Raw genomic sequence first — 25442 nt, 5'->3', positions numbered from 1 at the left:
TAATGCAAAAAGTGAATGTCCATTATTTTCATGCTCATTAAAATTGTAGCTTGTGTGGTGTTAAGCGTTTACCTATTTGCTAATTTTTTTCAAACATGGTGATTTACTTACTTACTATCCTACCCCTTATTAACCAGTTCAATTAAACATTGCTGAGCAGATCCCTCACCATCTGTCGGAGTAGGGAAGCTCCAGCTGGGGTTTGAAAGGCTTGATCTGCTGCTCCTTGATGACATGGTTAAGGACCTCCCGGTCGGACAGATGGGAATAGGGCTGAGCTCCATTCTCAAACAGCTCCCACAGTGTCACCCCAAGAGCCCTGAACACAGAACCATCAGCACTGATGAATGTTTCTCCATGTCCTCAGGTGTGACAACACTGCAGAAGCATGTTCCAACGAGGAAATTACTGTTTTGAGCAAGAATGACCAACGACTGTGAGCCAGTTATAGAAAGCCTTACAAGATATTCACTTTCTTCTAATGCAGGGTAAGGGCTCTATGTGTAGATTCATAGTTCATTTAAAATGTTGACATGAAATGTGTTTTGAACATGGCATACCTTTTGAGAAATGCTTGTCGACTACCAATAAACAAATCAGATGTGCTGAACACCCTCCTGCTAATTTTTTTAAAAGAAGTTTCTAGTCTTTTAAAACAATAGTTCTTTCCTTACACTCTAATGTTTGAACAAGTGTATTGCTCAGCGTGGTGGATATCAGTACTCACCACACGTTGCTGTGCTTGGTCTGCTCCGTGGTGACTACTCCCCCATAGCGCTCCCCCACCAGCTCAGGTGCCAACCAACGAAGAGGGGCAAACACATCATCCTCCGTGACGATGTAATCTTCCTAGTGTGTCATATTGAAGAGGTAGTGTTGAATAGTATGATCTGTTTCTTAGATGCTACTTTTACTTTGAACCGCCTACTACGTGGTTACCAGGGATTACTGGAACCACAAGTTGCTATGACACTCACACACTGACCTTATATCACATGTATTGAATTCAGACAGAGAAATGGATATAGCTCCAGTATTAAATGAATGGAACCAAAATAATCACTTACAGCTCTTATGCAATGTGTCAAGTTATAGTGCCATAGGGGGGAGGGAACATTGACCAAGTTTTAAGATTTCTTCCCCCACAACAACAACTCCAGAAAGAAACCATAGCAAGGTACAGAAGTATTTAAAAAAGGACTGTTGAAAATCAACCACTTCATCTGAAAGCTATGAATGGGAATGATTATGGGGCATTACTATGACTTTTACAATTAGCAGACGCCTTATCCAGGCGACTTATGAAAGGTATGTGCTTACTTTGTATCGGTGTGGTCCGATCCCATAGTCTCCCACTTTAACAGTCAAATCCACAGTCAAATAACAGTTCCTCAGGGCCAAATCACTAGAGAAGGAAAAATGAAGAAAAGCGAAATAAATTATCTACACACACAATATATATATATATATATATAAGCACATATATATAAAAAAAAACAAATAAAAATGGAGTGGTTAAAATTGGAAGAGAAGTTAGAAATCTAACAACTTGGCCCTGACAGACCGGACATAAACATTATCCAAAAACGAAGGATAGGGGGAAAACTTACAACATAACTTTATACACACATACATATATATACAAATTGAAACTTGAAAAGCAGAGAGCGCCGTTTCCACTTCAACACATTCAGCATCAGGATGAAGCTCCATTATGTCTGGCAGAATAGGGACTTGGGATGACCATCCAGCAGAGGGCATCAGAGAGGACCCCAGGCCTCTGGTGAAGAAGGCTGTTCGGGGACACAAGGCTCACTCCAACGCCCCCCTCTGCCCATCAGCATGAGTTCCAAGACTACGTCTCCCTTGCCCCCCCCCTCCCACACAAACACACACACCGATGCATATCCACACACTCTGCTGACGCTACTGGCTGTCCACTCACACACAGCTAGCCCCTCGTCAGCAGGCAAGCCGGCTGAAACCCTTGCAAGATAAATTGAGGGATATTTTAAACTCCTCAGTCGACCAGTCCTTTGGCAGAAAAGTCAGCCTACAGTAACACTGGCTGTAAACTGAGCCAATCAGAGCACAGTGTTTTTTAGCCCAAGGAAGATGAGAACTGCGATGAAGTGAACACCGTGTTGTAAAAAGAAATTCCACCATTGCAATTTGCATACGATTTTGATGCCCAAGAAGTGGATACAGAAATCTTTATTAGAAATACTTACTGATAGTTTGCCATGAGCCCCTGAAAAGTTGTATGGTTAATAACTAGTGCAAGTACTACTCATGAGAACTAATCTATTTTTTATCCTGCTGTATTGTAAACAGGAAGTATTGTGACTTTATTCTCACAAATTAATATTACCAGCCGCACACATGTCTTCTCATGTGTGCGGCTGAATTTCGGCTGAATTTCCCCTTTGGGATTAATAAATAAATAAATCCACCTTATCATCACTTGATTAAATCCAATACATTTCACTGAAATATATCCGGCTGATATAACTGCAGTAATGTATTGTATTAAACGATTGTACTATTGTATTAAACGATGTAAGTCGCTTTGGATAAAAGCGTCCTAAATGCCCTAATTGTAATTGTATTTATAGCAATGAATAAAATCGACTATCATGCAGCGTTACAGCGTTGTTTCATGCAAAGTGTCATTCAGCCCTTGCCCAGCTCATACTGGAGGTATGACACGATGTTCAATCCATCCCAGTGCAGAGTAAGATGTAAGCCAGCCCCGTATTAAGGGATTCCATGTTTAACATACATAGTGTGCAGAAACGTATATAGCACCCCTGCTGTTTCGTCCATGTCAAACTATCTACAAACATAGTTTGTGGAAAACTGAATGGTAATGAAATCAAAGTGAAGTAATAAAAAACAGCATATGCAGTAGTTTAATGCAGTGGTTAACACCCACGGCACATTTCTAAGGTAGTAAAAAATTTGAATTATGTATAAAGAAAAGTTTGATATGTGGCTATCGCTTTACACGCAAAGGGCAGTATCATCAGATCTCTCTGTGGAAGAGGACAGTCGATACGGTGGCAATGCGAGAGAGATGTGTAATTGGAGCCCCCCTGGGCTTATTCCAAGCACGCACAACAGAGTTGATGAGTTGAATGTTGTGTGGTGGTCCAAAGTCTGTGTTCCCACCAACCACCAGCACCAGCATTCCCACCCACCTCCCAATCTCTCGGCAAACAGCCACACATCACCACTCACTTGGGGTAACCATTAAAATGAAACAGAGGAGCCCTGCGTTCGAACGGCAAGCCATTTTTAGAGAACATTGATCCTCACAGGATATGATTTGATGTGCTCGGACAAGGTAAACATTGGGGTGACTATGCCTTTTAGAAACATCGGAGGATCACAAAGGATCATCAATTAATGAGAATTACGGCCAAAATACAATATTTGCAATTTGTCAGATATACAAAATAAAGTTGCAGCTGTTCTATCAACAGGCCTGAATTTCAATGTAAAATCATTTAAACAACTAAATAAATGTGTGTCATTCATGCTCAAAATGTTTCCCAGGATCACATTTGAAAAGGTTTTTTGTCCAAAAACATGGTTGGTGTGGTAGAGCCCTGCAAAATGACTGCCAAATATTTAATATAAAGAGGAAGACAGAAATGCCATCTTAACCAGCTAAGTTAACACAACTGGTTGCCTATCAGTACCAAAACTGCCCTTAAAGCACTAACAAAAGTAGTTGCAAGATTGGCATTAGAGCTTGCCGTTTTAAAGTGCTACCTATGCAGGAAGTTGTGTTTGTGAAGGTGAGTGACTCCAGCAGCAATTTCACAGGCCATCCTCTGTAGCTCCAGTAGCTCAGCATTTCTGAACATCCAATCCTGCTGAGAGACATAGGCCCGCAGATCTCCCTGTGAAAAGAAAAGCACACGGAACAAAACATTGATCATTACAAATAAAATTTAAACAACTACGATACATTCTCAACCGTGGTTCTGTTGTTGTTCTGATGAAATTCACTGGTGTATTTTGCAAGTTCAGCCACAGGGAGGCGGTCATTGCACCACTTCCTCCATCCTCAGAGAGCTTTGCTTTCCTGCTGATGTGGGGGCGGACCAAATAAGGCTAGGGCTGTTTAACAGGGCCCTCTGCTGTGTCACAGCAAATTATAAATACAGTAGCCCAGCTCTCTGGTTGGTGGACTCCAACCACGACTCTCTGATCAGTCAGATTTCTTGGACCCCGATGGGAAAGGCCCAAAGAAACTGGGCATCCCATGGAAGGAGATTAACATGGTAAATGTAATCAATTCAGCACCACCCAAATTAATCTGCAAAGAGACCTGCTTCCACCGAGGGAATTTGGTTAAGATTTTAATCTTCGATTTGCACATCCTAAAGGGGGCAATGGGAAGTTGACAGAAGAGGGGGGGAACAGAAAAAAAGATTTTTCTAGTGGTTAGGCTCAGCTTGTGTTGAAAGACACTCTGGGGTTAGTTGGCGCGGCAACAAGCTCAGCCGTGCCCCGGCTTGGGCATCTCGGTGGGCACTGCTGATTACAATCTACAAATGAACATTGAATATAGTGTATAGTGTAATTACATCCAGATCGTGGCCAAGGTGTTATCGGGCTGTGGGGCATCTTTCTCAAGCATGTGTAAAGAATCCTAATCATTATCATTATCGTCGGTGTGACAGGCAAAGACATTTTTCACACTTTAAAGGGCTCATCTCATACCGATGGGGGGAGTGAGGCAAAGCAAGGTATTCCCTGGTTGCAATCATAATTGTGTTCCACACAAAGGCTAAAGCGGGAGCTCTCCCCTGGCGCCCCTTGCTAGTGAACTTCCTCGGGGGAGTTCACTGGCAAAAACATGACGCCTGAAAACCACACACAGCAGGTCACAGAATACCACAGCCATATTCTGTTTGAGTGTTGAGCTGCATGACTCGATTGTTTTAAGTGTGTGATGCACATGCAAAATAGTCCATTTTCAAAGAAGTCACTTTTCGTTAAGCTACGCAATTGCAAGGCGCTGAGATGCCAGTGGCCTTACGTGAGAACTATAGCTCTTGTTCCAGACACTAGATTGATAACCCTTATGGCACGTTTCCACCGGAGGGTGCGGTTCGGTTCGCAAAGCTGCGGCACGGATTGCGTTTCCACCGCCTAAAGTGGGCGTTACCTGGAATGAGCCGTACTGGTCTCGCGCTGGTCTCGCAGTACGCCTCTGTTGGGGTACTGAGACACCTGAAAGGGTGCCAGCATGTTCGAGCTACACACATCCCCATGACACACTTCTTGGCAACATGGGGATAAAAACAAACAAACAGTACCCCCAAGGTATTATTCTGGACAATGGACATGTTGCGCAAAAATTTAACTTGGGCGAACAAGGAGGTGGAGACGTTCATCAGCAATCTTGGGGAGGAAGACGTGCAGAGGGAGCTTGATGGAGCAGTTCGTTTTTATTAAATTTATTGTTTTTATTGAGCAGGCTACACTGTGTCGCGCTGCTATGATGTCACGATGTTTACGTAGCTGCCGCGGCGATCGACATCCGGCCTACCATAAGGGTACGGTCGGTGCTGGAAACGCAACCTCAGAACTGAGCAGGGCTATACCGCCCCCTCACTACCGGACTGAGGCCAACCGAACTGAACCCTCCGGAGGAAATGCCCCATTATACAGGTCCGACAGTCACACACAGGCCACTCTTGGAAAGGTTCATCACGGAAGAGCCATCTTAAAACTATTGTAAATGGTACTTCTGTTTTAATTTCCTTTAATGACTCCCCAGCAGCCGACTTGGTAAACCTATGTGACATCACGGGTTGTAAATCAAAAGCAGTACCAAAAGAAACATAAAAAGCGGCAGCGTCTTGTGTGTGCGTTATGGTGTCCATTCCCTAATGGCATGTCTGTCCCACCCACCGCAGAGACACTTACCGAGGTAAGACGTTATGTTTTTAAACATAACGGCTCTGCCATCGACACACATGCGTGTAAGAACACACGCGCACACACCGCAACGACACGCGCCCACGTTAAGAAAATTATCAAGTTGGAGTGTTGCTGCCCCAAAGTGGTTGCACATGGCCAGCTCTACACTGCCTTTAGCAGAGGCAAGCATGCCAGAGGTGTAAGGGTGTTTGTTGGAGACCAAAAGGACGGCCTGACAGACAACATTGTGTATTCAGAACTGCTCTAATTGCATTGTGGCGGACGAAAAAGAGACATATATTACCCTGTTAACATTTTTGCAATACAATGTTACTAGTTCACTTCACTGTGTGGTTGGGTCTACTTATTTATTATGTTATTTTATCTGACACTTAAATATAGGTATAGGAGTTGCTATAGATTACATTGCACATATGTGCGAGGACAATCAATGTATTCTGAATCAAACTCATGACCCACTAGAGGTTGAGCCCGCGCGGAAACTCTAGTTGTCTTAATGGGGGCTTCACCAGAACACAATAAAGCTTAATAGATTTGAGCTAAATGTCATTAAATGTCCTCCTTGACAACTAAACATAATACCCTTTCAACATGTATTTACAGTGAATGTGTGTAACAACTGTCATATTTAATTTGTTTCAATGACACCAGGGGAGAACAAGCTAAATCTGCCCATCTAGCCTATAGCTTATCAGAAAGGACAGGGGCCATGAAAGGACAACACCACCCACAAGGTAAATCTAGTGATAACCATCTTATGGGCACAACATGGTCCACAATGCTTACTTTAGTAAATACCATGGTAATGGCTTGAAGAACCACCTCACATTTATACTGTATAGACCAGGGGTTTTCAAAGTGTGAGAGAGTGAGCCCCCCCTCCGAGAAAAAAATTCAGCTGAGCCCCCCCCCCCCCCCCCCCCAAAAAAAATTCTAAATACCTGTGCTTTGAAAGCTATCTTAATTATTATACACATTTTAAACATCTCTGATCATAATTGTAAAAAAATTTGAAACATATTTTTGAAAGATTTGAAACATATTTTTGAAACATATTTTTTTAAACATTTTAAACATATTTCTGAAACATTACAACACATTTCTTAACACAATTTAACAACTTTATCTAAGCATGTTTTAGCTTAACCTTTTTATCTAAATACATTTGAACATCTTAATCTGTGTAAACTGCCAGTTTACACAGATTCATTCAGGGTCCCCAACTCTGAATTTCGAATCAGTCGAATCAGATCTGCCTTTTCAGTCCAGAGATTAGACTATTCGGCGGGGTTTGTTTACCGGCGTTGCTATGGTGACCTCAATTATTATAAGCAACTGAAAACGATGCCGGTTTGAAACTAAAACTGTGATTCTGAAAAAAATATAAATGCTATAAAAATTCAGTTTCGATAGTATTGAAGATACAAGTGTGTAGATTTGTTTAATGGTTTGAACAATGGTAAACGGTTGAAAAATGAATGAGTTACGATGTCTAGAAGTAGGTGTATCAGAATGGGCTGACGTCTTCAATGAAAACAGCTGAAAACGAAGCGGTATGAAACTAAAACTGTGATTCTGAAGAAATTTTAGATGATATCGAAATTCTGTTTAGATATTATTGAAGATACAAGTGTGTAGATTTGTTAAATGGTTTGCATGAAGATAAACGGTTGAACATTTATTTAGTTATGTTACTTCTACAGTTGAAGTACGATTGATGATTTGAATCATCGACTTCCAAGGGTTTTTTCTGGTTTATTTTTCACGTTGCGCCCCCCCTGAAGAACTCTGGCGCCCAGTGCCGCTGCTAGCTATTTTGGGGGGGGGGGGGGGGGGGCATGTGCGGCTCCTAACACTATGGGCTGGTGGATAATTCAATATATATATATATTTTTTATTGCCATGGGGCCCCCCCTCTGCCTTGGGCCCCCCCACAACTGTCTCACTTTAAATTAAATAGTTATCCATAAATACAAACTTAAAACCAGAAGTATACAAGTAAGAATTAATTAATTTTTTTTTTTTTTTTTTTGGGGGGCCCCTCAGGACTTGAGGCCCTACGCGCAGCGCGTAGTGCACGTTATGAGAGCGGCGGCACTGCTGGTGCCCCCCAGGGGGGGCGCGCCCCACAGTTTGAAAACCACTGGTATAGACTATACTTGTGAAACTGATGCATCCACCATTTTCAAGAAGACCCACATCATGATCGGAGGGAGTTTGATGCAGCGGCCCTACATTGGGGACTGTCAATCATGGTACAGTGCATGGCCGTGACCCCAGCTCCAGTTGCTTGCTGTATTCTGGTGTCGAAAATGTTTGAAGGCAAACAAAAACACAATCAATCACTGAGCTGTCAAAGCTAGCATTGCAAGACGCCAGCTTCGGTGAGCTAGCACCACACACTTGGTAGTCTCACGTTTCCACAACTATTTTGTGCGTGACCTCTACGGTGTCCTTCATGTCAGATTGATAGATGAGAGGGCACTTCTTTTATGGCATAACTGTTTAAGTATTTGAATTATGTCCTTGGGAACCAGGCTTAATAAAGTCGTATGTTCCACAAGACTAGAATCCTGGTACACACAAGCATATATACAACTTTTTGTCTGGCGACATGCCATGCCTGCCAAGCCACCAGCAAACATGCCAAGCAACCAGCAAACAGCTGGCAACAGCCCCGTCTACTAGGCTAATAAAAACAGCGATGCCTGGTGAGCTGTGCAATATTGGAACATGCCAAAAGACAACACAACAGTTAGAGTGGAAGACAATGTGGAGACCTGCTTGTCAGTATCAGAGGATTCCTGGACCATGTCTTGGGTCCCGGAAGACATGTGGAGGACTAAGGGCCCAGGTGTGTTGTGTTGTCAGCTGGATAATAAAATGATAGTGCTTAGCAGCTCTGCAGGTTTTGCTGGTCCATGCTGCTTTTGGCTTTGGAATAACCTCGCCTTTAACTGCGAGCCAATTTCAAGCTTTGGATATTCGTTAGGTTTCCTACCAAATAACAGATTTTTTGGTAAAGAAAAAAAAGTCCATTCATAGCACCTATCGTTCATTGCCTGTATATGTAGCACGCGGAGGCCACTGCTGCGGAATGAAGTTTTTAGATTATCATTTTCTAAATATAAATGTGTCATTTTATTTTATCAAATTAACGCAAAATAGCAAAAGAAAAATTCACTTAAGATGCTTTCAGATCCACTCATCAGTCCAAGTTCGACTTGGTTACGGCTGAGCTTCAATGCAGCCTAAAAGTTTCTAAACAGTCCCCAAAGTATGAGAGTAGGCCTACTTCCAATTATCACAAAGCAAATAGGTGGATTGCAGGGTTTTGAAGACATTTCACGGCAGGAGTAGCGCTATTTACCCGGTGATGAATCACAGATACTATTGTGGGGGACGGATGCCATAAAAGGAAAGCCATGACTACCATGTCTATTTATGTTATTTAATACACAATATGTTATTATTAATAGGCAGAGTTTTTTGGTGTCTATTGGAATTGTTTGAACATTGAAATAGCTGCTAAATATATTCATTATTAAAACCTTTCTAAAACAATTAACACCCTGATGGTGGGCAAAGTAAATGGATTGTGAATCCTAACCCTACTGGAATATTCTAATAATGTTTGAATACCCGAAACTAACAAAAAAATATTTGGCCATTGTAATGACTGAAGCATTGACGTGAAGCATTATCCGACGTTTAACGTTGGCACCCTTTCATGTATATTTTATCACTGGGATATTCAGACATAAACCTTCTACACATATACAGTCTTGGGTGTTTGGGCTGTACAGCTCAATAACGATTCAATTGGGTACGTATTAAAATGTGAGTGGTTAGTCTTAACATACATTTTCTTATTCCTTTCTCTTACTACTACCAGAAAAATACAAGCCAAATTCAAGTCCGGGTAAGGTCAATGTATGATAGGTTAGAACTTCTGTGAAAACTGGTCGAGGAGCTCGTAAAAGTTTGATTGAGATTTACAAAAAAGAACATTGAAGACCTACGTCATGTTATAATAAAATATTTCTGCAGTATCCAGCATCTGATTTCACATTCAGTAAAACTGTGCAAATGTACGACATTGCTTTCTACTTTCTTGGACCTTCAGACATTAATTTAAAACCCAACTCTTTAAACTAAGTCAATCATTAAATGGTTTATATGCAGACAAGCACAACATAAACCTTTAATCAACTTGATTGTAAAAGGAGTTCATAATGTTGTTTAATGCATTTTTGCTCTTTCAGCATACCAAGAGGTGTCCACTTGCTATGGGGGCCGTCCCCCTTGATTGATGAGCCTTGTATTGATAGAACTGGCCCTTGCCATTCAAATTCACAAACACAGCAACTGGGAGTGCGTAAATGGAGCCTGCTGCTTTACTGGGGCAAAATGGGAATGTGAGAAGTCCTAAGCTGGGCTCCGCTATGTTCTTTAGGGGGAGACGGGGAAGGAGAGAAGGGGGAAAGGGAAGGGGGTCCCCAGCACCCTTGCACTATGAATAGATCAAGAAAAATAGAAAATAAATTAGGTGGTGTGCTGGAGCCCATTGACAGGAAGGCAAAAAGTGGTTATCTCAATTAGTTGGGATGAATGAAAATAAGACAATCTAAATTTGGATGTGGTCTACAGTTCTAAAGAGCAGGGGCCGGATTCACAAAGCATTCTTAAGAAAAAAAAAGTTCTTGAATTTCTTCTCAAATTTCTTCACAACTTGAAGATAACCCTCTCCACCAGTCTTAAAACAGCTGCAGTGAAAAGCTAAGTCTTTGCTTAAACATATCTATATGACATTTATATTAATTCATAAATATATTGCTTAACCGAAGACTATATGTTAACCAATGTTAACATATTTTCTTAAGTTTATCTTAAGAAAATGTTAGTGAATCTGGACCCAGGTGAGCTTAGAGGGATCTCCACCTTTGACCTTTTGAACACCAAACAAGCAGGTGCCGATTATCATTGAATAATCTATGAAAACTGAGCAATCTGCACTTAAAACACGATGGGTTGTATAGTTTAATGGACAGATCAGAGTCCTGCATGGGTTCGGGTACCCAAGGGCACCCGACGGGTGACCCGCACAATTTGGATGTAACGGGTGAAAAATAATGTCCTGTGATGAACATGGGTGCAGATCGGGTCAGATACCTCAACAGCACAGGTCGGTCGCGGGTTTTGTGATTGCCATTTTCAAGGAGTCACGTGCAAATATTATAGTACTATTATAGTACTTAACTGTGTAGCAACTTCAGTAGCTGCTATCATTGCTGTAACACGGGGAATTGGTTAGCCTAGCAATTGTTGTACTTGCACTTGGTTCTATGAACATCCTTTCTGTACCGACAGCGATATATTGATGCACTTCTTATGACAAATGTACTTATTGTAAGTCACTTTGGATAAAAGCGTCTGCTAAATGCCCTAAATGTAAATGGGACACATCTACAAAATATGCCTGCATTTCAAAATGATGAGAGCAGCGCCTGAGCAGTGCCCCTGGCCTGCTGCCCCCACCCAAGAAGTGAGCTTGAGTGTCAGTGGACGTAGAGGATACCTGTTAAGAGGCTCCTCAGTAACGGGACGAAGTTGCAGCTTACATTGATAATCAAACACCTAAAGATGACTCTTGACGCGTTATCGTGTTGGGAAGAGCAGGTCGTTCATTCCCCAATATTGCTCAGATTGCCGGATTTATCCTCGCCATCATTGCATCCAGCGCAGCCAGTGAGTGAGCCTTCTCCGGTGCTGGATATGTTATTTAGGTGAGGAGGAGTCAACTAAAACCCTAAACAGTGGATGATGTGCTTTTTTTGCACCGTAATCTTGAGCACCAGTCCAAACACCAGATAGTGTTATTCCCCCACGTTCCATCGAATGTGTCTGATTTTATTTGGGTGTGGGTCATTTGTAACATTTGTAAATCATTATGGGATTGGAGAATGACGTAATTATAAAAATGCTTTGGGAACATCTGATTATATGTACCTACCTATACCTAAGGAACCAATAACTAGGAATGCAATTAACTGGTTATGGTTTTATCCTAACCCTATCGAGAGAGAGAGGGATATTTAAATCTGAAACTATGAAAAATTAAAACGTACATACACTTACACAGTATAATAAATATATGAGGGACCCTTACCATCTCACAGTATTCAAAGACCAGCAGGAAGGGAATAGCTTCCACACACTGTCCCAAGCATTGTAGGATGTTTGGGTGCTGCAGCACTCTGCAAACACAATTTTTTTTATTAGTCAGTTCAGTGGTTTAGAAAAAAATGCATGAGTTGATTATGGTAAAATCAATGTAATGTCCTTCGGTAAAGACAAAGGGCGCTACTAACATGAGAGGAAACAATTATTTTATAATTATTAGACACCATTATGATAAACTAACCAGAATAGAAGCATGATTGAACATTTTACAATAGACTTCAAATCTGTTTCAAGCTAGTGAGCATAATGATGATGATGGGGACTAACTCACCTGTATGGGTCCCCCTGCTGCAGGAAGCTGTTTTGCTCTTTAGCACTAGCGTTAGCATTCAACTCCTTGACCACAACCCTGGTTACACCTGGGTCTGTGTAGATCTCACTGAGAAGCACCTGGGAACACATACAATGCTTTTTAAATACTTTTTTAATCAACCAATTGTATCAATCAATCAGGAGCTATTCATATAGCTAGTAGGCAGTATAGTAGGTCGTGTAGAAGCATTTTAAGTCATATTTGTTAAAATTCTCTTTACAATCACATCAATAATCAATAAATCCAATGCAACAAAAATGCTGTATATCTGTTGTTGCAGACCTGTAATAAGCCAGCAAATTCAGCCTGAATGAAAAGAGTTTATATGTATACCTACTAGGGCTGTAACGATACACAAATTCACGATTCGGTTTGTATCACGATTTTTGACCCACGGTTCGATACATCCCACGATTCTTTTAAATTTAAAAAGCATTTTATTTAAACAACACTTAAATACCAATTATCTTAATGTAACATTTAATAACAAATAATTTGGAACACTGAACAGATTTGAACCGAAAGAATACCATTAAAGTATAGCTAAATTAATAAAGAAATAACCAAAGATTGCAGTTGGAGGATGCTTTTTGCTGGTAGGCATAATAGGGCCGCCCCTTTAACTGTTTGGTTGGTTTATTCAAATATCCTTATTAGCGCTTCTTATTAGGCTATGTAGCTTAAATAATGACATAATCAGGCCGTATAGAATGCAACATGTTTAATAGCCTAACTTTCAATAGATGAGGAAAAACATGAACGTCGCAATAACGAGGCATAGTGTTACGAGTAGCATATGTGTGTGCGGGAGAATGGCATCGTGCGTATGCGTGTGTGAGTGACGTCAGCGAGAGCGAGCGGTAGCGCGTGTGTCTAGTGAAGAAGCGAACGAGTCCGGTAGAATAAAGTACCCATCCTGTCAATAATCGGTGGCCGCTTCATTCCGACCTATAAGCAAACTGCCAGTCAAATCACACAAAACAATAGAGACAGGATCACACAGGCAATTTTTTTCGCGCTTAGCCAACTCTGGATAAATGTCGTTCATATCGCATATGAGGACTTCGACGGCTGTGGAGAAATGCAATCCTCCGTAGCCACGGAGAGCTGTGATCACAGAGAGGGCATCTCGTCACATATTTACGGCATCGATAGGAGGGGGCGCTGTCAGCAGACTATTATTTAGACAAATTATTAGCAAATTTCAATCTGACAATTTGACCGAAGAGTTAGAAAGGGCATATCGCGCTTCTGCCTTCTCACACCGCGAGACAGGTTCGTGGCTTTGAGTATCGCGATTTTCGGTTTGATACGCGTATCGTTACAGCCCTAATACCTACACTAACTCAGCGAACGACCGGAGTCTTCCACAAGGCTAGGCAAACCTTTTTAAGCTAGCAACCTAGTCATGTGTTTTGGGAGAGTGGCTTTGAAGGGAGGCCTAAAGGGAGGTTAGATACTTAGATACTCAAACTTTAGCTTTTGCAACCAAATGGTTTCTACAAATGCCTAGCCAAGCTTTAATGTAAAATAAAAACAAATGAGTATGCATGCATAAATCTGCAACATGAAATGTATTCCTAGATCAGGGATGGGCAACTCCCTGGCCGTATCACTCAGTTTGCCCCCCAGATCATTTAAAATGAAATAGAAATAAAAAAGAAAAGGTCAATATTATTCCACAGAAAACTCGATCAAGAAAACCATACTTTTCAGTCAAGCTGGGAAGCAGAGCATCTGTTCATAGAATTCAAAGCCAAACCCTGTGTCTAGTTTGCTTAGAAATGATAGCAGTAATTAAATATTTATACTACAACTACTACAACTGCACTGAATATGACGCTAGTTGTTGCCTTTAATGTTGGCCACTATTTTTAAGTTTTGTGCCATCATTGAATGATGATTTATGTGAGCGCTTATCACTGAAGAAAATACTAATCACTAGGGGTCAGTATCTCTCCTTTATAGGACATTCCGATACGTATCTAGATAAATGTGCTACGATACGATTCAGGGACGATACATTTTAATGGAACGATTCGATGCGATTCGATTCAATGTTCTAACGATCCAGTGCGATTTGATGAGATATGAATCAATCTGATAGATACAGTATTATCTGTTTAACGTTGACGCATACATTTTCTACTAATTAAAATAAGCCTTCTATAAAAGAGACATTGCCTACTTTCAAATACATATATGGTATAGGGACCATGGAACCTTAGGTTTTCATATTTATTTATTTATGGCATGGGGGAAAAATGGAAAACATTTATAAATTTAGAACTACATGTCTATTTGTTTATTTATAGACTTGATCGCTGTCCTACACAATTTTAAAAATAGCTAAGCTTTTGTCAGAGGCAAGACCCAAAGGCTTCCACACGTTTGATTTCAGAATCGCTGTTGCACTGAAAATCTTTTCACCGTCTTCACACATATGGCTTATGGTTATTCGCTCACCCAGACGCACACGCAAACATACAAACACGGATCCGCTCACTTCCTTAAGTTCCGTTTTCCGGATCCGTATGGAAAACGGAATGAAATTAGTTGACAATGGTGTCTTGATCAGGCTAAAGCTCACTAAACCGATGCGCAACGTTTAAATCGGTGCATCGACAGATTCTTGGTCATTTAAATCGATTCAGGGGCCCACGTATTGATGTAGTAGCATCTGTGTTAATCCAACCGGATACCGATTTGTATCGGTGAATCGTTACACCCTTACTAATCACTCATGTGGCTGTTCCTGTTTCTTTTAAAACAAACTTGTTGTATTTGTTGTTGTATGAGTATAGACGCGTTAAAAATGCATTTGAGCATGGAAAATATGAAATTAATGTATGTTGGTTCAATTACCACACAGACACATATATACAAATATGCTGTTTTTATTTAGACTTATTTTGTAGTTTCTCTCTTAGTTGAAGTGCGCGGTCATGTGGTCACGATGAAAAATTGTGTCCTTCTTTATCATGAAATTGGCCCATCCCTGTCCTAGATATATCAGCATGGACACATTTGGTTTGTGTTTTATTTCTCAGTAACAACAGTGCTGAAAAGGTTGATAATAAGACTCACCTTGCCAAACAAGCCGTTGCCGATCTCCTGGATATAATTGAGGCTGTGACGGGCCACCAGAGAGCCAGCCGACCCATCTGTTCACAAGAATGAGGAAACATAAACACATAAACGATTAATAGGAACTCACGGTTTTACTTGGACTGAGTTAAATTTGTCTTCGGTATTTTGACAGTTAGGTGTTCCTGGAGCTTATAGAATATCCCTTGACGTTCCAGTGGTGAATGTTTTCAGTAAATAAGTTAAGTAGAATGAATGGCTTGTAATGGATTGGGGGACGTCACAGTATACCCTTCTAGCTATGCATAAGGACAACACATCAGTTCTCCAACACATATTGCATTGGTTGTATTTAGACTAGAGCTGTCAAGCGATTAAAATATTTAATCGTATTAATGTCATAGTTAACTCACGATTAATCGCAAATTATTTTTCTATGCTAAATATCCCTTGATTTTTTTGTCCCATAATTCTTCTCATTTTAATTCTCTTATCAACATGGTGAAGTGCATCGGCTTGTCTTGTGCAAATGATTTTTTATTGATAACAACATTGGCATATACTGATCAAAGCAGGACGATACAAAAAAAGAGCCTATAGTGCAATTAAACGACTGCTTTGAAAAAATGTCATTTGAACATAGCAGTCAGGCTACTGCTTCTTTGTTTTGAGCCAAAGAAAAAAAAAAAAAGATTTTTTTTGTAAATAAAATAATTGCGTTAATCGCGCAATATTTTTTTTAACGCCGTTAAAATTGGTTTGCGTTAACGCCGTTAATAACGCGTTTAACTGACAGCTCTAATTTAGACACAAGAAAATTTATGAAAGCTGTGAAAGCTTTGACAACATAAACTAAATTCCTTGACGGTAAGTAGTGTTTCACTTGTACATTTTACGTCTAAAAAAACATTGCTTATTTTTTATGCATCGAACACTATTATTGTCACAATATATGAACATAGAGGCAAGGAAAAAAAGCTCTTTAAATGACAATTAAGTGCAAGTATTTTTCTGGCCATTGAGAAAACCTTTATTAACATGTTTATGTAATTATCCCCTTGGAAATGCTAAATGCTTTTTATAAAGGCAGTTAAAGCAAAAGTCCACCCAAATGTTATTGACCTTGGGCGTGAGGTGGTGGCTGGAGGTGTGGGGGCCCCGGAAGAGCCACGGGAGGCACCGCCAGAGTGTAGACCTCCACGGGGGACTGCATGGAGGGGGTGTCCTCCGCAGGGGGACTGAAGTCTATCTCATCATCAAAATGGTCCTCGAATTCCTGAGGGAAATAAGGGCAGAGTTTAATATTGAGCCTTATAAACGAGGTTTGGGTTGAGCGGGATTAGTTTGGGAACAGCTATGATTAATTATATAAAAAATGTAGGTAGGATTTGAGAGTTGTAAATAGAGCAGAAGAGCAATAATTAAAAAAAACAAAAAAAACATTCCCTCTCAGCATCCTCCATATATTTCTTCAACTATAGTCCTTTTCCGTATAAAGGATGCTATGTTGGGGTCGGCTTAGCTCAGGAGGTAGAGCAGTTGTCTTGTAACCGAAAGTTTGCTAGTTCGATCCCCAGCTTCTCCTAGCCGAGTGTTGATGTGTCCCTGAGCAAGACACTTAACCCTAACTGCTCCTGACGAGCTGGCTGTCGCCATGGTTGACTCTACCGTCGGTGTGTCAATGTGTGTATTAACAAATGTATGTCGCTTTGGATAAAAGCGTCTGCTAAATGCCCTCATTGTAATTGATGTATTGAATAATTTAGGTGATTATTGGCCTACACATGGGGCCTACTAAACATAAATCAGAACGGGCTACATTTGGCTGAATTATAAAAGGTATAAGTAGTAGCCTAATATTTATAGCCGTTTGGGAGCAAAAAAGCCGGCTCTTGTTGGTGACCTGATCCAAATGATCCGGCTCACTAAAATAAGGCCGAAATACCCATCTGATCGCGCATTGAATGTAGCATTGTCTTGTTGTTTACCTTCCTAATGTCCGGATTTTCCTATGGTCTATACGGTAAACGTCACAACACTTTGAACTGTGGGTAATTCCCTTAGGTGAAGTCTGCACTGATGCCGACTCACGGAAAGGGCTCGATAAGTGTGGACTCAAACCCTCACGCCCTTTGGAATTCCACATTGGTACAGCCCTAAAGCCTTAGTAATTTCGCAAGAACGCCCAATAAAGTCTGAGTCCGGACATTGGGATTGGGCCAATGACATGCAAATGCAGACTTCAACAGCGTCATCAACACGCCCACTTAAGTGGTGTGAAAAGTACAGACTTTCTACTCCTCATTCACATACAGGGTAATTAACATTTCCTACGGAGAAAATAAATGCCTTTTTTCAGGACATTTTCAGGATACCAGTGTAAGGATATGCTGTTCACACATACGGCCCATCAGGAGCATAACAGGAGCATAGAAGGACTTACGCGTATGTGTGAATGCAGCTATAGAGAACTGTTGGAGTCCACACCTGGCTTTAACAGGCAAAAAGGATTCCCTAGCTAGCCCATAACAGGGAAGATGCACAGATTAAATGTTCTCAAAGCGCATTTAGATTGCTGACAGCTTGCTATGCCATTTCTTAAAAATCACACTCAATAATAGCTCTTGGACCTTAACTACAACACCTTCATTTAAGTCATCAAATGTCATCATTTTGTGGTTTTTACCTTAAAGTTGATCTCTCTCTCTTTGCAGCAAGTGACGCAGTTGACCAGCAGCACCGTCAGAACAACCAGCAGTGTCAGGGACACCACCAGGGGCAGGAAGGGAGATAGGGATGAGGCATTCCCACTGCTCTCTCCTAGGGGAGATAAATACATACATAAAGTCAATACCACTGTGATTCCTCCGAGCAAACACATTTTGCATGGCATCTATGTGATGATGGAAAACATAACCCCAGCAAACTCCTTCTCTATGAGCAAGACACAGTGGTTGTTGGTGGTGGTTAGTGAGGTCCCCCCTTCACTTTAGGCGTCTTTGAGTGTTATTAATTATTATTATTCTTCATGTTTAACCTCTGTTTTCCTTTTATTCCTAGTCTGTTTTACATAGTTTTGAATGATGACTATATGCTCTGTAAGGTGACCTTGGGTGTCTTGAAAGGCGCCTCTAAATTAAATGCATTATTATTATTATTATTATTACAGTATATATTGAGGTTTATTTTTTATTGTTTATTGTTTATTATGGATCCCCATTAGCTGTCGCAGAAGCGGCAGACTAGTCTTCCTGGGGTCCAATTAAAATCTGAACATACAAACAATTAATCATCACTCAAATACAGTAAAAGTAGTGACAAAACTACAAATACATAGCAACAGTCAAACAAACCAATAAATGGGCATCTGGTCGCCTCAGAGCGCAAACACCTTCATCAAAACATAATTCATTGAGCGCCAAGCCAAGTCAGAGTCCCGAGTTCATATTTAACATAAATAAAAATAGGATTTAATTTGCCTCTTGAATTCCCTCTTCACAGGTATAACACGAATGTGCGAAGGGAGTATATTCCACAAAGAAATTGACCTATAGAAGGATGTCCTCCTCATTGCATTACTCCTACAGTGTGGGAGCACAACTAGCCCTGCTGTTGCAGATCTAGTACCGTATGAATGAGCATCAGAGCAAAAACCAATTTCACTAAAAAGAGCTCTAGGAACATGAGTGGAAATTACATTCTTAATAAATATCAAGGACCTATGGATAACCTATCAAGAGCTTTAGGCCACTTGAGATCAGAATGCATCTGATCTACATTTGATCTGTAAGATCTATCAAGAGCAAGTCTAGCAGCGCGGTTTTGTACAGTTTGTAGTTTGCTTAAGTCAGTCTTAGAGGCAGAGGCCCAAATAACAGAACAATAGTCGAGATGGCATAATACTAATGTTTGAACAACCTGTCTCCGTAAAGTAGCTGGTAAGTAGGTGGCACATTTAGGGTTAGGGATGTCCCGATCCGATCCACGGCATCTGCCAATTGTGGCCCACGGGTAAACAAATCGGACTGATGTCATTATCGGCAGATACCCAAAGCTGCGTTATCGGTATCGTATCGGAAGTGAAAAAGTGGGATTCGGGACATCCTTTATTGAGGTCAATACAAACTAACTAGGGATGGGCACGAGTAGTAAATTCCAAACTCGAGTGATCGAAGGAATTCCTCGAGGATCAATCGAGTACTCGTATAATCAAATCTATTTTTAGAATGCATCGCATCTGCAGCAGAAATAGGCCTAATGATGAATGGCAATATTACCAACCAAACATGTAATGCTTATTCTCCATCAAAACAGTCAGAGTTATCAGAGTATTCATTATTTATTTTTGCAAACGTTCAAAACACATTTTCCTTACAAAAATAAATATGTGTCTCACAATTTAAATCACGTCGAACCAAGGCCTGTAACGGTTTCAAAAAAATAAATAAAAATCAAGTAGCCTAACCATTGCAAATAATTTAAAGCTGCAAATGAATCGGCAGCAAATGGACTATGGAAACACTCAGCGTTGTGATCTTCTCTACACGGCCGGGATTACAGCTGCGTCTTGCGGCGGTGAAAATAGCCGACACACTTGGTTGCTGCGGGTCTGCTTTCCCGAACTCACCGTTGTGTTTCAGGAGCATATGTTGCCGCATAGTACTTGTAGTACTCTGGTAGCTCGATTTTGCTTGGCATATTTTACATTTCACCTTATGATCTCCTATTTCTTTAAAGTATTTCAATTCTTCGCTGCGCTTTGCTTTAACCGCCATCTCTTAACTTTTTGAATTTTGGCGTGCCTGCACATGGCACGGCACGCGCCACACAGAAATGGATACATTTCATTTGCTTTGTGCCCACGGTATCCGTTAGTGGCGCCGCACAGAAAATGTATACATTTGCTCCAGAAAACTTTGTTTGTGTGTATATGCAAACTCGAGTTTGCCTGTCCACCAACCAAGTTCATTTGTAACGAGGAGTACTCGAGTAATCGATTCCTCACGCCCATCCCTAAAACTAACATTATTTGACAAATGTAAGTCATCTTAAATTTAGTCCAGTGGTGTCAAAAAAATTTAGTCTGCACCTTCTCATAGGCCCTGGCTCTGTCACCCAACTCACTTAACCATGTCTGGAATAACAACCATCCAATAAAAGCAGAGCGTAAGGATGAAGCAGACGCAAGTACTACCCATTGTCTGAATTTTTAATCTAGCACTACTGCGTTCAGCGAAAAGGAAGAAAAAAATACTACCCAAGTTATGGTGGAAGAAACAAGAAACAACCAACTATATTTTGATAATGGAAAATCTTGCTTCTCTAATTTGCAAATACAGGATGATGCATTGCGTCTCTTTTTCCAAAACTGTACATGAAGTGTGTTTTATTCACACTGGCAGCTACATTTAAACCCATTTTGACACCAATTATTTAACGGTTACACAGTGCGGGAAATGTAACTAAAAAATTGCCGCCACAACATGCCGACTGCAGACAGTTACAACAGCGATGCAAAAGCTTAAAATGTTGTGTGGTACATGCTGTACTGTAAAATGTAACTCATCACCAAAAGGCGGAGTTAACTTAACCAAATCATCATCAAACTGTGTAGTTAGAGCCACATGGCTTTAGATCATGGTTTCTCCTGGGTGGCGTTCGCACAACCTAGGGGGGCGCTGGGAACGTGATTTTCTTTTTCATTTTTTTGGGGGGATTTTAAACTTGGGATATTAAACTTGTTTTTCAATTTTTTTGGGTGAAAAATGGGCTACCTGAAATAAATAGCCCATTTTCATTTATTGGTTTCTAACCCCTCTACCGTCTCAGCTACTTTTTACTGTCTATGCTCAGTGTAAGAGTGGTCATACAGCGCGGTTCGGTCCTGCACACGCCCAGACTCCCGTTACATCAGCTATCGTCATGATCTCTAATGTAACGCTGATAAACATAAACCAAGTTTGCGGGTTAACAGTTCAATAACCAACACAACACAATCAAACATGGGCGATAGCAAAAAAAACAAAACTAATTTTGTTTCATAGCCTGTTTTCCTCCTTCCTCTTGCCGTTGTTAGGTTCCAGCTGCTCTGAGCGTAATCTCCACGAAAAGACAGTTGCATTTCAAATACAAAATATATAGGCCTAATTAGGCCTCCGCACGCGATCTGTTTTCGCGGTGCCCACGTTGCCTGGGCCGCTGAATGAATGTTCAATCCAACCATTTCCCCTCTCTCTCTCTCTCTTTCTCTTAAAACAGATCGCCATTTATTTTACTGAACACAGCCTGCATGACGGTCAACTAGACACGTCTTTAGCATATGGTAACTATGGCCAAAAAAATAACTAACCATTTTTACAATTTATTTGTTACCAGCATTCGTAGTGTTGATCAGCAGAGAAATAGTCTACCAAAGACGTTGAAGTTGCTTAGAAACCGAGGACACTGGGGTTGACAAGTTACCAGATCACTTGCGGAGTGATACGACAGAAAAAGAAAAAATTACTGTATTACTTGGTGTGAAAATGTCCACACCGCGGCAACTCTAGTACCATTGCATTTATGGCTAGGACTGTGTACTAACTTCATTAAAATCAAGGCATTGCAATTTATGCAAATCGCTATACGTGGGTCTTTCTCAGAAACATTGAAAAACGTCCACAACGCAGACATGAGTAAACCTTTTTGAAACCTAAAGGACTTCAAAGAAATCATCCGCTATTTTCACTTATTTGCATTTGAGTGTTAAAACGTCAGCAACGCGGCGCAGAGGCCCCTGGTGCATAATATGATGCAGCTTATACCAAAGCATCTTACACTATTTTGAAACATACAACCTTTTTCCACCCTGCAGCTTATAGATTTCTTTCAAAAAAATAAGTTACTATTGTCCTCTATTTGGAAGGTGTTTTCAATCACGAATCATTGGATCACAAGCAGTGCACATTAAAACACACTGTTTGAAATCCTCAGGGGGCATCGGCGCCAACTGGTTCACTCAGTCCATTTAGTGGTTCCAATAAGGTGGAACAAGGTTGAATGAATCCTCTTAAGTTGTGATGCCTTCAGGATTCCCCAATGATCGATGAAGGAGTCCTTTAGAAGATGCTTTCATCAAAAAAAATTGAAGACGTCATTAATTAGCAGGTAGGGGTAAGGCATCTTGCTCAAAGGTCGCTTCAGGCAAACTGCGTCTATTGGGGTATTACATACTAGTTTTATTAACACTAGTAATGTAATCAATCTTTAAAGACATAAGAAACCAAAGATAAATCTAGCCTGGGAATCACAAGGATAGGATATAAATTAAATATGCAAACCAGAAACAGTCGGTCAGATCCCAGTTTAAAATTAAAAAAAACATTAAAATATCTAATAACAATAGAGGAAGAAACAAAAGCCTAAATACCAGCAAGCGGTTCAATTGTTGTTCATGAAAACAGAACAGATGAGCGTCATGCCTTGTTCCTGTGTTCAATGTTGGACACAGTGGAAATACAAAGGGCTAAAGCCATTATTTCAGCCATTTGCTGATTGTAGCTACAAAATCATAGATGTGGGGGATTTCCTTTATTTCAAATTCTCCCCCATGGCTAATTTAAAAACGTGTTGATGCCCATCAGGAATGAATGATTGGCAGAATTTTTTTTATTGTGAATTGTGTAACGCAAGGATGGTTCAGAAAAACACAATAAAACATGCAACACGTTGGTCATGAGGCCCGAGTTTCAAGACTCGAGCAAGAGTAACTATAGCTTCATGTGTCGGCTGGAAACACAAGCCAAGATGATATATGTTGCAGCAAGCCCAGTGTGTCAGATAAGGGGATTATTCTGGGCAATCCACGTGGCAGGGTGTCAGTGGGTGTGCTCAATGGTTATTCAGATGTCTGAAGCCCTACCCTTTATTCTCATTCCATAATTTAATTCAAACATAATTAATCAATCACACTATACGACACTAATTTGTTTTATGGCTTAATTATTTGTGATGGATGCAAACCAAAGGCTATCAATTTACAAAGTATAGCAGCAGTTGTGGTGGGTAGTATCAAAACAAACAGTACTACCAGTAGCATAGTACTAAAAGCATGATCAAATACCCTTTTCCTGTGGTGTAGCCTTTGTAACTCAACTTCAGGTCCATTTAGTATACATCAAATTCAATAATAAAAACAGACGAATGGACCCTTAATTACCTTAAACAGAATTAACTATCACAGCAGTGAATCCTAGCCAGAGTGCCACTGTTCTTGCATTGCATAACTGAATATGTTAGTGTTAATGGGTTTAGCCAACGCAAGTTCAACTGAAAACACTGAGCCACCGCCTCATCCTGCAATTCAACTAGGCAACTGGTGAATGTGTGTGTGTGCCTCACCACCATCAACATCATCCTGCTGCCTAAACACCCCCCACAACAAACATCATCCGGGTTCCACTTAGAGCTTAGATCTGGCCCAGAAAATCAAGCCTGACCCGGCCCGAGCCCGTGCACGTTCTGTCCGAGCCTGGCCCGGCCTGACACATTAACTGTAATTATGAGCCCAAGCCCGATTTCAACCCGAAATTTTATTTAATACACGTGTAACTTTGTACACATTTGTTACTTAGGCCTACTCTGCTAAATATATATGTAAGGGATAATGTATAGAACGCCGGTCATTATCGGGAAAATAAGCCCCGACAGGGCGAGCAGGACACCGACACGAAGCGGAGGTGTCTTGCTTCGCCCTGAAGGGGCTTATTTCGATAAGACCGGCGATGTTCTATACATTATCCCGTTTATTGACCGGCTACTTGCCAAAACGAAAAAATAACTTAACATGGTGTGTCTTTTTACAATTTATTCGTTACCAGCATTCGTGGTGTTGATCAGCAGAGAAATTTACCGGACTACTACCCATGCAAATGAACGGAGCGTTCCACGGCATTGAGAAGACCCGTGTTATAAAGGCCTATAATATTTCTGTTTATGGCATAGATTTCGCATCAGATTAGGCCAATATAGCAATGATTAAAAAAACTAAAAAAACGCTCGATCAAAGGAACGGCCCGACCCGGCCCGAGGATAGTGGGGGGAAATATCGGCCCGACCCGGCCCGCGGGTCGGGCCGGGCCGGGTTGGGTCAGGCCCAGGCTCGGGCAGAGGATCTAAACTCTAGTTCCGTTCAATCAACAGTATCTCACTGATTGCTCTCAGGTCCCAACCTGATTAGCAGAGAAGAGCTATGCGGCGCACTGCTGTTTGTTGTAGGGATGGGCAACGATCGTCCAATAGCCGTCGTCACGTAATAAATCGAATAATGAATGTGACCATCGTTATTTATTACACGGCTCTTCTCAATGCTGTTGAACGCTCTGTTCATTTGCATGAGCCTCCACAACTTCTGGTGGTGAATAATTGTTTGATAATTCACTCTTGCTAAGCATATAATGACCGCTGTCAAGGAAAGTGTTTTTTTTTTTTTTTTTCGGTCGTATCACCCCGCAAGTAGTCTGGTAACTTATCAACCCCAGAGTCCTCGGTTTCTAAGCGACTTCAACGTCTTTGGTGGACTATTTCTCTGCTGATCAACACTACGAATGCTGGTAACAAATAAATTGTAAAAAGACACACCATGTGAAGTTATTTTTTTGGCCATAGTTACCATATGCTAAAGACGTGTCTAGTTGACCGTCAACACAGTCATGCAGGCTAGGTTCAGTAAAATAAATAGCGATCCGTTTTCAGCGCATGTAGGCCTATCTGCCTAAGCCCACGTTGAAATTATTTTGATGTTGAAAGTTGATGGTGCAGTTGTTGAAATAAACAGATTGATTTCATACAAATCATAAAA

The 25442-nt window shown here is 40.9% G+C and overlaps 1 protein-coding gene across 1 annotated transcript in view; it reads right to left on the bottom strand.

Annotated features, from left to right (window-relative positions):
* The window catches only part of lmtk2 (lemur tyrosine kinase 2), a 36648-nt gene that overhangs the window by 6596 nt on the left and 4610 nt on the right, over positions 1-25442 (bottom strand). The window contains exons 3-11 of the mRNA XM_060041286.1: positions 18291-18424; positions 16727-16880; positions 15605-15681; positions 12476-12594; positions 12131-12218; positions 3778-3908; positions 1321-1405; positions 728-849; positions 170-319 (exon numbers count right to left, since the gene is read on the bottom strand). Coding sequence (XP_059897269.1) covers positions 170-319; positions 728-849; positions 1321-1405; positions 3778-3908; positions 12131-12218; positions 12476-12594; positions 15605-15681; positions 16727-16880; positions 18291-18424 — 1060 coding nt within the window. The remainder of the gene's footprint in view (positions 1-169; positions 320-727; positions 850-1320; positions 1406-3777; positions 3909-12130; positions 12219-12475; positions 12595-15604; positions 15682-16726; positions 16881-18290; positions 18425-25442) is intronic.

The sequence above is a fragment of the Gadus macrocephalus genome, chromosome 2, assembly GCF_031168955.1.
Source record: "Gadus macrocephalus chromosome 2, ASM3116895v1".
In the NCBI taxonomy this organism is placed as follows: Eukaryota; Metazoa; Chordata; class Actinopteri; order Gadiformes; family Gadidae; genus Gadus; species Gadus macrocephalus.
Note: the sequence above shows the minus strand (reverse complement) of the source record. Positions and strands in the feature narration are given on the sequence as shown.